The sequence below is a fragment of the Carya illinoinensis genome, chromosome 11, assembly GCF_018687715.1.
Source record: "Carya illinoinensis cultivar Pawnee chromosome 11, C.illinoinensisPawnee_v1, whole genome shotgun sequence".
NCBI classification, from domain to species: Eukaryota; Viridiplantae; Streptophyta; class Magnoliopsida; order Fagales; family Juglandaceae; genus Carya; species Carya illinoinensis.
Window position 1 is genome coordinate 9625648 of NC_056762.1, and position 15136 is coordinate 9640783.

General features: G+C 33.9%; 2 protein-coding genes across 5 annotated transcripts in view; one reads left to right on the top strand and one right to left on the bottom strand.

Annotated features, from left to right (window-relative positions):
• Positions 1-7696, top strand: part of LOC122281416 (pre-mRNA-splicing factor ATP-dependent RNA helicase DEAH1-like) — a 43931-nt gene extending 36235 nt beyond the window's left edge. For all 3 annotated transcript variants that reach the window (XM_043092872.1, XM_043092871.1, XM_043092873.1), the window contains 3 exons: positions 5708-5770; positions 5862-5934; positions 7111-7696. In XM_043092872.1, the coding sequence (XP_042948806.1) occupies positions 5708-5770; positions 5862-5934; positions 7111-7160 (186 nt within the window). In that variant the 3' untranslated portion in view covers positions 7161-7696. The remainder of the gene's footprint in view (positions 1-5707; positions 5771-5861; positions 5935-7110) is intronic.
• A 751-nt stretch (positions 7697-8447) lies between these two features.
• Positions 8448-10775, bottom strand: LOC122281417 (UDP-glucose 6-dehydrogenase 1-like). Of its 2 annotated transcripts, none has more exons than XM_043092875.1 (2): positions 10594-10775; positions 8448-10030 (listed from the first exon to the last, which is right to left on the bottom strand). In XM_043092875.1, the coding sequence occupies exon 2, from the start codon at positions 10012-10014 to the stop codon at positions 8563-8565; it is 1452 nt and encodes a 483-aa protein (XP_042948809.1). In that variant the 5' UTR covers positions 10015-10030; positions 10594-10775; the 3' UTR covers positions 8448-8562. The 2 variants fall into 2 exon arrangements, with proteins under 2 accessions (XP_042948809.1, XP_042948808.1); XM_043092874.1 differs by having other exon boundaries at positions 8448-10044; positions 10594-10773.
• Between the last annotated feature and the right edge of the window lie 4361 nt (positions 10776-15136).

Here is a 15136-nt window from a genome sequence, read left to right on the forward strand (position 1 = left end):
TGCTGTTCCATCTTGTAGGCACATCTAAAATCAGTTTCTTTGAAGGCAATTGCAACTGTTTTGCAATTTCACTAAACTGTTTTAGCCTATTCTCTGATGCTACCAAATATTTTATACCATCTCTTACACAATCAACAATATCCCTAATCTCCCCCAATCCATATTGTACAAGTAAATTTGTTATATGTGCACAACAACGTACATGAAATAGTTTCCTACCTACAGTCAATGTTCTTTTCAACCTAAAATCATCTTTCAAGATCCGAATGGCAACATCATTAGAACTAGCATTGTCAACAGTAATTGAACTAATTTTATTCTCAATCCCCCAAGTTTGGAAACACTTTTCTAAAGCATTAGCAATAAGAAGGCCAGTATGTGGAGGTGGCACATTACAAAAGTTCAACACACGCCGCTGAAGATGCCAATCAGCATCTATAAAATGAACTGTCACTACCATATATGAAAGTTTTTGACAGGAAGTCCACATGTCAGTTGTGATATGAACTTTATTCACATGTTTAAGCAAAGTCCTTAACTTAGCCTTTTCATTCTCATAAGTTCTCATACATTCTTTCTTTGCAAGAGCCCGTGACATTTTTTCCCAATATGGAGTGTTTGCACTCATAAATTTATTAAATACCACATGCTCCATCATAGAGAATGGATATTCATGGTAAAGTATCATATGAGCAGCAAGCTCTCGGACCCTACCACGATCATAGGTAAAGTTTGAGACAGTGAAGTTTCCATCTGCCTCCTTAGACTCAATTGCTAAGACTTTTTGTTTTTTCTTAGACCCCATGTATGGCAAACAGGTTAGTAAGTGCCTACGTAGAGTAGTCGTAGAACTTGATCGAGAAGCTTTAAACAAGGTTTTACACCATTTACATTGAGGCTGTTTAACCCCATCCCTATCAACCTCGACAAAATCATTCCATACATCAGAAGTCCTCTTTCTTTTTTTTCTTTCATAGGCTACTGTTTGCAATTCTATGGAAGCATTCTCAGTAGACACAGTATTAGGAGCCTGAGTATTTTCAGTATCTCCATCATTATCAGATATGGCCTCTACTAAACTAATCCCAATCGAGTTTTCATTTTCATACTCTTCTACCGGATGAACTTCATTCACTGGATCACCCATTTGCTAGGGTCTATTCATGGTAAACACAAAACCAGAAACATACAATAAGCATAAAGACATTGGCCAAAAATCAATGTCTCCTTGTCTTGGTGGCTCAAGGTGCCTCCAGAAGCAAGGATACTAAAAGATGTCAAAGTAAAAATAATATGACTCCAACAGTTTTGTTATACAGCCTTGCCTTGATGGCTCAATGTGCCTCCAAAAGGAAAGGCTGATATAGTTGATTAATATCAACTATAACAGATGTTAAAGTCAAATTAATTTGACTCGAACAGTTTTAGTATACAATCTTGCCTTAGTGGCTCGATGTGCCTCTAGAAGCAAGGCACCTCAACAACATAAACATAGAACTAATTGGATAAAATTAATCAACCAAAACATATTAAACACTAGTACATTTCATAATTGAAGCAAGAACATAAACACAAGATAGATTGGATAAGATTAAGCAAGCAAGACATGATAAAGATGACATAATTAAATAGTTGCAGAAAGGCCAATATATGATCATTTAAAATAAACAGAGGACAGATTCAAGCAAACATACTTTAAGTCTTGAAGCAAGAACATAAACAGAGGACTGGTTGAATATGATTAATCAATCATATCATATTAAAAAAGCACAATTAAATCTTGCCTTAGTGGCTCGATGTGCCTCCAGAAGCAAGGCACCTCAACAATTTAAACATAGAAGAAACTAGATAAAAGTTGAAGCAATCACCATGAAAAACACAAATGCCATTTCATACTTGTAATTAGAACAGAAACACAAAACAGATTGGAACAGATTAATCAAGCAACACAATTTTATGGCATAATTCAATACTTGAAGCAAGAACAATGTATAAACATTTATACATTGTTCAAAACAGATTCTACATATGCATATTTAAGTACTTGAAATTAGAACATAAACAAAATACAGATTGGATAAGAATTAAGATGAATCAAGTAACACATGGTAAAGATAACAACATTAAATACTTGAAGCAATCACCATATATGATCCTTTATAATCAACCAAAACAGATTCAAAAAAGTATATTGAAATACTTGAAATTAGAACATCAACACAGTTACACAACTACAAGACAGATTGTAAATTTAATATAACCAAAACATGCAACATTAAAACATGCACCACTACTTAAGGCCAAAATCACCATAGGATCAGATTAATCAACCCAAACATGAACAATAAAGCATTATTAAATAGTTCAAGCAAGAACATAAAGCATCATTAAATAAAAATTAACTTGAGAGGCTGAGGGAACTCACAAGGCTGATATAAATTTTTCTTTTAGCACAACTCAGTAGGCAAGATGATTAGCCAAGCAGCAAAGACAGATATAAAAGCAGAAAGCTCAAGTTAGACGCCAAGTTCTAAAATTGTAAGCAATAGCAAAATAACCAAATATTGGGCATATTCAACTATTACAAATCAAAAGAAAAAATTAAAATTAAAACATAAACTTAACAATCAAAGTGATGGACAACCAAAACAGTCATAGTCTCAGTGTCTCACAGTTACCAAAATTAGCATATACGACTGCTTCATGATCACGATTCATGAATGACAGTGTACTATAATGATTTCATGTAGATCTATTGTGCCCACAATACCACAAATCACAATATGAAAAAGAGTTAGGATAGAACCAGAAATGGGCATTGAAAATAGCTACATAAAACTATAACTAGATAAATCAATCAAATCTGCCAACATTCCCAACCAAATGCGTAGAAAAAGGAAACTAAATTGGGTAATCGACTCGTAGATGGACGAATCGACGAACCAGAGAACCACAAGCCACAAAATCAGGGAAGCAGTGGTTGGGAGTCATAAATGCATGCATTTAATGACCCATTTGTCGAGGACCGGCTGTTTTCTCAGAGGCTGAGATTACAGCCAGGGTTCCCCTCTAAAACGGCCGCCGACTGCATCTGCTAGGGTTTCTAGCAGACTGCAGAAGCAGCCATTTTCACTCGACGGCCCGAGGCCCCTCGAGAACAAATGCTGCCCAAATGCACCACACAAATCGAATGATAGATTAAGATGACATATAGGAGGTAACTAGTAAATAGTAATCAGTGTAACCGTGTAAGCATAAGAGATTCAGAGAATGGATAACAGGAGAAGAAGCTAGGGTTTCTCGATGGGAACAGACTGTGAGAGGAGAGAAAGTGAAGCGGCAAGGCCGAGAGAGTGAAAGGTGACTTGGTGAAAGTGAAACGGCGCAGCAGTAGAACTAGATGAAGACTCGGGAAGCATTGAAAGTTGTAACCTAGGGTAAATGTGCCTCCATTAAAATCCAACGGCTCCAAAGTCCCTAGAAAAAGTAACCACATATCCAACGGTTCAAATCAATCTAGGGTTTAATTGGATTCGGCTCTTTAATTAAATTTATACTAGCATAAAAAAGCATATTTAAATATTATTCTATTAAAAAAAATACTATAGTCTATGCATTATAAATTATAATACATGTTAATTTTTTTATATTATAATTTTTATAATTAGCAAGTAGTGACTGTAGTGTTGTAAAAAAAACTATATTTATTTATAATAATTAATTATACTATAAAATTGTCTAACATTATATTTTATCAAACATTCTCCTAATTGGTACTCATAATATAAATTTATAGTTATATTAATTAGTATAATATAATAATACTATAGGCTAATACCGTATATTAACCAAAAAGAGTATTCTATTTTAGAAAATATTATAAGTTATAAATTATAATGCATGTTAATTGTTATATAAATTAATTTTTAAAACTAGCAAGTAGTGTTGCAAATTCATAGAATATATAATGATATAATCTAAGAATCATAGGTGATAAATATTTAATAATTATGTTATGATAGATTAATAAAAATATTGTAAATAGAATGATATAATTATGATTTATGAGTGATATGTTATAGGGCAATAAGTTATGACTATAGCTTATAGACTATAGCCTAGAGCCTTATTATCCTATAAGCATAACTTCTTATATGACATTTCACTATTTGATAAGAATAAGATAAATATATCAATATCATATATTAATATTATAAATTAAATATATAAACTTATAGTATATGTAGAAGAAAATATTTAACTATAAGTCACTATAATTCTATATACATAATTAATAATACATATATAATTATTGATTATTATATATATATTTTATATTTTACTATATATGTATAAATATATACGAGTCGAGCTCACGAGTCGAGTCGAGCTTTATACGAGTATATTCACGAACATTAATCGAGTCGGTCGAGTTTTATACGAGTTTGTATCGTTTAATAATCGAGTTTATTTCTGTGTTTACGAACGGCCCATTTAATATTCGATTCGAGCCGATTTCGAGTTTATTCGAGTCGAATTCGAGCTGCCTGTCGAGTAGCTTGTTTATTTTACAGCCCTAACTGGACCACCTTGGTAATGTATAAATTATTTGTACGACTTTTTGGGTCTGGTCCATCTTGTCTAGAAGAACTTAACATTCTCTTCTTTGTTGCTAGATTCAAAGGTATAACTCATTGTCCGACTTGGGCAAACTGTTACAGACATGAAAATTCATGTGGAAGTCGAATTCTGTTCATACGTGGATCTGACTTTCCCAAACTTTCTGTGTGGATCAAGCATTTCTTCTTATGTTATATAGCACATTATTAACCAAATCTATTTAATAACCTCTATATACATGCATAAAATAACTAAATATATCATATAGCTTGCAATAAGTATAAACTAATACAACAAAAAAATATATATATACTAATTTTAGGAAATAACTTCTATAAAAGGTTATATAAAACATTGTATACATGCCGTGATAACCTAACTAAATATATCATATTAGGTAAAATATGAATAAACTAAAAAAATGAATAAACACATAATACATATTTGAATATATAAATAAAGCTAACATGTATTACATATAATACATGGTGGTGGGTTGTTGTGCTAGTCTCCTTAGGGGTTTAGGTTCCATGGGTGAGTCCTAAGAGCTTTGCCGTGGGGTGGTTCCCCCGTCATAAAAGCAAATGTATTACATATAATACACATATAATAAATATGTTATGAGCTTTAAAATGAGCTCAAACAAGTTGAGTCAAGCCTTTATGAGTTTTGTTCATGAACTTAAACTGAGTCAAGCCAAGCTTATTTGAGTTTAGCTCTTTTAATATTAGATGAATTGAACTCAAATCGAGTATATACAAGTTGGGCTTGAGCCTTTCATGAATGGCTTTGTTCATTTACAGCCTTACTTGCATCCTACATCCCTTAGCAATAATTTTTAAAACATAACCATCAGTGATCCATGACTTGCAAACCATCCAGTGGGTTAATTAGTTTAATCATGGTCAGGAATGGTTTGATTTGGTTCTTGACCTGATGTGCTTTCTGGGGGTATGACCGAACTGTAGTACATTGGATGGTCTGACTGGTCTGGTCCATGTTCAAAATAATGAAGTTTCAGTTTTGGGTGGAAATTCAGGTGCTATGTTGTGCAGTGCTTATATTCTTATATATCTTTCTCATTCAGGTCCTTCCGAGATGGGTTGTATATCATGAATTGGTTTTGACGACCAAGGAGTATATGAGACAGGTATGCTTTTGTCCGCACTCAATGACTTTGATTCAAGTTAGTTTTTCCTGCATACTAGTTTGGAATATTTATTTCTACCATTGAATTGCAGGTGACGGAACTAAAGCCAGAGTGGTTGGTTGAAATAGCCCCGCACTATTACCAGCTTAAGGATGTTGAAGACTGTACTCTCTCTCTCTCTCTCTATATATATGTGTGTGTGTGTGTGTGTGTGTGTGTGTGTGTGCGTGTGCGCATGTTTATGCTTGCCCATGTTTGGGGACATAAGTTTCCTGTTTGAAGTAGGGATTTAGTGCTTCACCATATCATCTTCTACACCACTGATATCGTTGAGAATGTTTTGATTCAAAACTTCACCGTAAATTCTGGTGTGGTTAGAGATTAGGAGAATTGTAATATTAGGTTTTCTCTACATGCAGACAAGGCTGGGCGAGTACTAATTGGAATTTGGACTGTTTGGATCTTCATTAGATGTGAAATAATTGCTTTTTTGCGTGCATTTGATTAAAATTGATTTATTGTTATTTTCCAATCCTTCATAATGATTTCCTTATGGTGTTGGCTTCTCTTCTGCATCAACTATGTTTTAGTGGATTTTGTGACTTGCCATGAAAAGAAGAAGAAGAAATTGAGGGTAACACTTACATATCCATGAAATGCCAAGCATACTTAAAATCATTCTTGTAGAAAACCGCTGATTGGCGAGATATGTTAATCTACCCATTCAGAAGTTTTCCTTGTAGTTGTAGAGCAATCCTATGGAGTTTAATTATGTAATTTGATGTTTTGCTAGAATTTCACTTGATCTATTTGAATGTTTGGACTTCATGTGACTTTTGTTTATCGTATCCATCGCTAGAAGACAAAACTTTCCTCGGATGGAAATAGAAATTGATGCTGGATTATACAGTTAATGTGATTCTCTCAGTTGTGGATACTTTTTACCCTTAACAAATAGAACTCAATCTGAAAGATTTCCCTGAACAACATTCATCCCATAATGATAAGGATGAAAATGATCCCTGGCACAATAGGGTCCTTGAAAACAGCATACATTCTTTTCTGTGAATGACGCCCCCTCCGGCTGCCATGCAGCTAACCTATTTTGCAATTTTTGTTCAAGCTATCCTCTTCACGGGATTGATATCTTTCTATTGTCTCTAGTGTTGGCGTCTTGAATTTTTGGCTGTTTTGTGGTATCAAGTAATTGTCAACTGCTTGATTTATGGTGTTAAAGTAGGCTCTTTATTCAATTTTAATGTTTAGCTGAAGCATGGCAAGGCTGACTTTTCTTAGATAATTTGATTGAACTGGATTGCTAAATTCTATTTTCTCTGCAGCGGGTACAAAGAAAAAGCCTCTTGTGGAAGGGCGTGGATTAAAGGACTAGAAACTGGATCACTTGCCTCATCATTTCGCTTGAATTGCTCAGCCACCGAGACATCGGGTACAAAGGAAAAGCCTTGCACAGTCCCCAAGTCTTGGCAAAGGGGATTGCAGATACTTAGCAGAGAAGATAACTGTATATACACCTGATGGATTTTTGGGCTGAAGACGATCAGAGACACTATAGTAGAGGACATGAAGACTGCACATAGTATTTTGTATATTTATAATAACTGCATTATCTGAAATATGAAAATCAGTAGACTCCCCTCTTACTAAAACCGAACATCCCTTGATGGTTGATGCATGTGGGGATCTTGGGGGTTTCAGAGATGGCTGCATTTTAGATCATTCATTCATAAAGAACTCCCATCGTAGGATCCCTTGGTTTTGAGGTAGAAGCTTAACCCAAATGTAAAATTTAGATAAGAACACCTGCTTACAAGGCGTGTAGTTTATGATTAAAATATTTCATTTGCTAGCTTTCAATATGTATGTTGTGTTTGAGGTGCTGTTTAAGTAAAACTCAGATTTCGGCCACCCTGGTGTATTTCTGCTTCAGTTTTGGCATGTGCGTGAATTAGACTTACCAGATATTGCTATGGCGGTTTTACTCGACTGGGGATTTCATTTCATTCTTGTCACTTTTATTTGGACTTAAATCAAAGAATTTCTAACAGTCAATCAAGTAGTGAAAGTCACGTGTTTATAGTCCCTGGATTACTCAATCAAAGAATTTTTCATTGTTTTTCTCTTAACTTTTGAAGTGACCTTTGGGCGGAACACAGTCTTAACTCTTGTAGTGAATCCGTTGTAATTCCAGCATATTCTGCCCTCGCACTGTTTATGCCAAACCATCAACGACTTTGTCAATTTCCTCGTCCAAAGGTGCAAGCTGTAACTTTGGTAATCTTCAATTATGGTTGACTCTTTGCAGTCTCTGATCTATTATTTATGAAGAATTCCATCTGCGCCTTTTTTTTTTTTTTTAATTAATTAATTTATTTTTTTATAATAAAAAAAATTCAAGCCAGTTGACATAGACTGTTGTATTTGAGATGAGGACTTCAATACAACAGCAGGTTTCTCATCATCCCCATATCATCCTCTGAGGTGGCTAAAATCCAACTCAAATAAGTCGTCATGTACTTCATGAATTTAAAGTAAAACTGCTGAATATGAATATTAAACGTTTCATGCAAGGGTTGTTGCCAGGACGATCCGTTAGGGTCCCGACTTGAATCTCCTTTTAATAAAAATCATTTTGGACCGTTTATATATTGAAATTCCCCCAACATGAATATAATTGAAAGTTGTTAATGGAAAACTAAATACATGAGCATTAATGTCACAGAATTTAAAAATTAGCCTCCGGTCCAGCTTTTTGGCTATGGAAGATAGGAAATTTATTTATCTCTTGTCACTGCAGGCGTGTCCTTGAGCCAGGGGTCCAATGGCTTCCCAATTGAATACACAATGAATCCTATCTCTCTCAGCTTCTTAACATTCACAATGTTTCTACCATCGAACACAAATGCAGGTTTCTTCATATTATCAAAAATCTTCTGGAAATCAAGGGTCTTGAACTCATCCCATTCAGTTAGAATGCAGATCCCATGAGCATCCTTGGTGGCCTCATAAGCATCCCCAACAATGCTGACTTGATTCACAGCAGCAGTATTTGAAGGCTGCAGATGAACAGGATGGTCCCAATCAAACTTGTTCATTGAGAGATCCTTCTTTATTTGATCTTCAGCAACTTGTGGATCATAAATGCTCAACCATGCTTTATCCCCCAATAGCCCTCTGCACACATCAATTGCTGGTGTTTCTCTTGTGTCCCCAGTATCCTTCTTGAAGGCAAACCCAAGTATTGCAATCTTTTTACCAGAAACTGTATTGAACATTGAAGAGACAACCCTGTTGACAAATCGATTCTTTTGGTAGTCATTCACCTTAATGACCTGTTCCCAGTATTTGGCAACTTCAGTGAGGCCATTGCACTCACAAATATAGACCAAGTTGAGGATGTCCTTTTGAAAGCAGGATCCTCCAAAACCTACACTAGCATTAAGGAACTTGGGTCCAATTCTGGTGTCCTTACCAACAGCATTGGAAACTTGTGAAACATTTGCCCCAGTTGCCTCACACAGAGCTGACATGGCATTGACAGAAGAAATCCTCTGAGCCAAGAAGGCATTGGCAGCTAACTTTGAGAGCTCTGCTGACCAGAGATTGGTTGTAATGATTCTGTCTTCAGGAACCCAGTGCGAGTATACATCTTTCAGTGCTTGAACTGCCTTTTGGCCATCAGGTGTTTCTCTCCCTCCAATCAGAACACGGTCTGGGTTAAGAAGGTCCTGAATGGCAGTTCCTTCGGCAAGAAATTCTGGGTTTGAGAGAATCTGATAGCTGATGTTACTGCTATTGAAGGTGAGGATCCTTTCAACTGCCTCAGCTGTTTTCACTGGAACAGTTGATTTCTCAACGACTATCTTGTTCGATGTTGAAACATTAGCAATCATCCTGGCTGCACTCTCCCAATATGTAAGCTCTGGAGCTTTGCCAGCTCCAAGGCCCCGGGTCTTTGTCGGGGTGTTAACAGAAACAAAAATTATGTCTGCCTCAGAGACATGTTTCTCCACATCAGTGCTAAAAAAGAGGTTCTTCCCTCTGCATTGCTTCACTACTTCATCAAGACCTGGCTCATAAATGGGGAGCTGGTCACTGTTCCAGGCCGTGATGCGAGAGATGGAGATGTCAACAACAGTCACTAGAATTTTGGGGCACTTGAGTGCAATGACTGCCATGGTAGGACCTCCAACATATCCAGCTCCAATGCAGCAAATCTTCACCATTTTCTTGGGTAAAAACCTGAGCTAATTGATCTGTTATGTATAAATACATCAAACAAAGCGTTTCTTGCAGAATCTGAAATTTTGCATCCGTAAACAGTACAAAGCATGCGGAATATTAGACCAGTTTAGATTCATAGTCAAATCTACTGGTGTTCCCCATTGTCAAAGGTCGTCTAATTTTGTTCAACAGTTACTGCATTATAGAATAAGGGTTTTAACCAACCATTAAAGCCATTTATTTCTACGTAGCAATTAAAGCTAGAGTAAAAGAAAATGGAACTGAAACGGAAAGGAATCTGAATGAAACGGCTAGAATAGGAGGAGAAAAGAACAGGGTATTCTTCCTACATCATAAAAGATTCCCAACGGTCCCAGAACAAAACCAATCTTTCTTATTAACATCAAATCAGATTAAATCGACCACAGAAGCAAAAAAATATTAATATGCAAATACCAGGGGAGAAAAACAAGAACAATAGCATTCAACCAAACCTATCATGCAAACACGATAATCATGATACAAAGAATATAATTCACACAATTTTTGCAGGAACTCTGGAACTGTCAGAACAAACGTACCTTGTATCTCTTTATAAACTTCAATATAAGGACGAGGAATGGAGTGAGAATAAGAAAGTATAATGGGACCTGAATTCTATTCAGAATAGGAGAGAGATGAACTACAAGTGCATGAAACAAAGGAGCTCTTGATCTCCTTAAATACCCGAACTCAAAGGGCAGCCAGATGTACAGTGCTGGGCTGGAACGTTGAAAACATTTCAATAACGCTCATTTCAGAATAATACAAGGGATTTTCTTTCCAAGACTAGGCAATTAATGCGCCAACTGTTCTTTGTTTGAAAACCATCAAAACCACTTGAGTTACACCCATTTTCTAATGACACAAAAATACAACTTTTCATCTTAAATTTTGTCATTATCTATTGATATACCGGCCTGTATATTATAATGTAAAGGGTTTTACTAATGGGAGGAAATATATGGTATGAAAAACCGTATCTACCATGACAAAATATATCTAACATATGTAGAAATATATTTATGACAATTTATTAAGAACGTGGAAATTTTATGCATAAAGAGATGCATCGAATTCTAGGATTTAGAATGAGAGGAAAATAGACACAAAACCATAGTTGGTACGTTTCCATGTAATGTGGCGAAGGGACTTCAACCAAACACGAAAACTTTACGAATGTTAGGAAAAAGGAGGAGTTTCAAGGCGGGTCATAAACAACGTGTTTGGTGGGGTAGAAAAGGAGTTTGATTGGATTAAAAGCCAATGGAATTAAAAGAATGTTGAAAAAGTGAAAAAGTAATGCATGGATGACAGTTGGAGTATTCTCATTGGTTTGGCCAAATGAAGATGTAGGCTAAAATTTGAATGATTTGTATAAAAAAGACCTAAATTGAATTGGACAAATCTAAAATATTTTAGACTTTTACTATAGTGATTGGCTAAAAATGAAAGATTACTTTTATTTACCAAAAATTAAAATATTACTTTCTTACTCATACACTTTCATTTCACCAGTTAAAATATTAAATATTTTACACTTTCATTTCAAATGATTAAATGACTTTTGAAAATATGTTTTCTTAATATTAATTTAATTATAATATAATTATTAATAATATTAAATTGGTAGCATTATAAAATGTAACCAAAATAATTTTTTTTAAAATATTAATTTAATAATATTTTTTTATTATATAGAGAATAAATGGCTAATCCAATGTGAGGATTGAATTTAGATGAAATAAATAAATATAAAGAAGTGTTGATATTAAACAAATTTATATATGAATTTGGCCAAGCCAATAAGGATGCTCTTAAAGAACTCAATCAATTTGTTTAAAGAGGAATGAGGGAAGGATATATAACGTGTTGATACCTGAGAAAATGCCCAAAAATTAGCACCAAAATAAAGACATTGATATGAAAGAGGGCGAGATTCTTGTGCTTATAAACAAAAGTTGCAGGATTCCAATATTGGGTCTTTGACAGTGATGATGGTAACGCATATATATAAAGCCTGATTAATTTAATTTCCTTCATGGCCAACGCTACAGCCACGGCTCGTAGCTCCGTTGGGTGTTACCGCTAGTTATTTTGATGTGTTTTTCTTTCTTTATATATATATATATATATATATTTTAATGTTTTTTAATATTTTTTTTAAAATTTATAATATCATTAAAAAATATTTTCATAATTACGAAATAAAAAAAAATAATAATTTTTTTTTTTTTAAAATATCAACGGTGGCTCCTAACGGTAGTTGGGAGCGGTGACACCAGCTTTATTCTTTCTTTCGTCGGATGACGCCAAGTCTTTTTTTTTTTTTTTTAAAAAAAATTATCAAAAATTTTATTCTTAAGTAAGGTAAAACACATAATTTACATTACTTAAATGGTAAGACATGATTTATAAAATTCAATTTATCCAAATTATACTATATAAGCACTTTACTAGGTGTGTTGTATACATCAATTTATCCAAATTATACTATATAAGCACTTTACTAGGAAACAAAGATAACAAGTGTTATATATATAAAAGTAACATGAAGCATATGAAAACTTGTATTAAAAAAAAAAATGACATAACTCAAAAGACTCCTCGCTCTTTCATTAAATAAAACTCATCAATTATGGCATTAATGGGCTAAATCTTTCACTAATTTCTAAATAATCTCCAAGAAAGTCGGTCGTCCAGCTCGATCCATTTATATGAAATATAAAAATTCAAAAGAAAAATATTTATATGATTCATTAATCACTGTATCTTATTTAAGAACTTGCGTTTTTAATCAACAAATTAAATTTCTTTAGGCTCATTGTTATTTTGTTTCAGATTGATATACTGTTAAAATAATAATAATGAGTCTCACTATTATTCTTTAGGCTCATTATTAAAATAATAAGATACTGAGTCCTCCAAAAAAATAATAAAAATTAAAGTAATGGTTAGAAAAATAGACTCGAGGAGTAGCCTGCCTCTACTCTCTTTCGGTATCTCTCAAGTTTCTAAGGACGAAAAATGCTTGGAGCCTGCTGGGGGCTCTGTTAGTTTTTTTTTTTTTAATTTTTTTAAACTTAATAATTAAATAAATATTTTTTAATAATATTGTGATTTCTTTTTATTAAAAAAATATCTAATAATGTTAAAAAATACTTATAAAAAAAACCAAAATTATAAACACACAATAATAACTAACGGTAGCTCCTCTCACTTGCTGAGAGCTACCGGCGGTGGCTTTAGCGCCACCCTTTTAAGGACTAACGAGACTCTTGTCTAGTGCATCTAGCTTTTTTTTTTTTTTTTTTTATTTTTTATTTTTTATTTTTTTTTTATTTTTCTTTTTTGGTATGAATCGAATAAGAATATTATAAAATTATTTTATTAAAATACATTTAGGGGGCCCCACCGTTTAGAAATGGTCTTATAGAACGCCTCGTGTTTTTGGGTAAGTCAAATGAATGAAATTTGTAATAGAGGGGTCTAATATCAAATTTGTCATAACAATCGGGAAAAATGATAATCATACGTAACTTTTTACAATATTTTATATAATAATATTTTGAAATGAAGAGTATTTTTGTAAACTATCTTATAAAACTAATATCACTTTACGAAAATACCCTTATTTTACAATATATGTTACGAAATATTTGTGAAATGTATTGTGTGAATATCATTACTCCAAACAGACCATGTAATAAGAGGCAAGATTTCCCTATTTCTTATACTTGGAAGTTCAAATCATGTGTTGTTACATATATAATAATATAAATTCAGAAAATATTCTAAATAGTTTAATAGCAATTAGCCAATTATAATAGGATTTTACTATATATAAGTCAGTGTATTAACACACCATTTATAGTGGGATCCATTATAGCATTCGTAAAGCCCTTTTATAATAATAAGATTTAACTTTAATGAAATGACATTTCTGCATTGATTTTATTGTAAAATGAATTGTAAGATAGTTGCAAGTATATTTTTATATTTTATTCTTAAATAAAATAAGAGCAAGACGACGATGCCTTTTGATCCTCACTGATCTCATGATGGATTTATCGCTGCAAATTGGTTTGGATTCTCAAGAAATGGTAAAAGATGACACATTCAAGGCGTAGAAAACAACACAAGCCTCTTGTTGAGAGCATGCACCTAACCACGTTACTTACAAGGCATGTCCACATATGTAGTAGTCTTGTAGACATTCCATTCAAATCTTCAATAACTAGTCTTTAATTAGCTCTATAAAATATGGGAGAGGCTTGAAACCAAACCTACATCCATTATTAGCATTAATACCTCCATGGAGATCCTAGTGGAAAAACAGCAAGCAATGACCCCTCCAACCCATGCCAATTTCCAAACATTAAACACCATCAAGAGGTTGAACCCCGGCCACCAGGACAACAACACCCTCTATGACTCGTTTGAGCTCCGAGCGATGACCCATCAGCTCAACAAGGCCATCCAGGGCTCAAATGTCTCCTCACCACCATACATGTTCCACTTAAAGTCTCATTTTTGTCGAAAAAATCTCGCCCGCATCTATAAAAAAGGTGCAAAGTCGTCACAATTGATTTCGTACTCACCATCTACACATGCAAGGACACGCACGATGTCTAATGGGGCAGGTACTATAGGTGGCTTTGTATCACGGTGGTGGAAGAAGATTAAACGGGGTTTTCTAAGGAATTAGAGAAAGAAGAATGGTTAGCCAAATTAACACTATAAGAAATATGGGCTTTTACCATGAATTTTTTTTTCCCAAACTCTACATCCATGGCAAATACTTAGCTTATAACATGAAAACTGTTTGTAGGAAAAAAAATATGATTTTTTCCACGAGATTATGTCCACGAGCAAGATTTGATGGAAAATAGTTACATACTTACCTAATGTCACAGACAGCATCTGTGGAAAAAGAAAATAACATTTTATCATGTAATCACATTGGACGATCAAAGATTTGTGATAAAAAAAAACATTTTACCACGTAATCAAGTTGCCGCAAATAAGTATTTTTTGAGATTTTAAATCTCCACCCTTGGATCACTTAGATCCCTAATTCCCTTC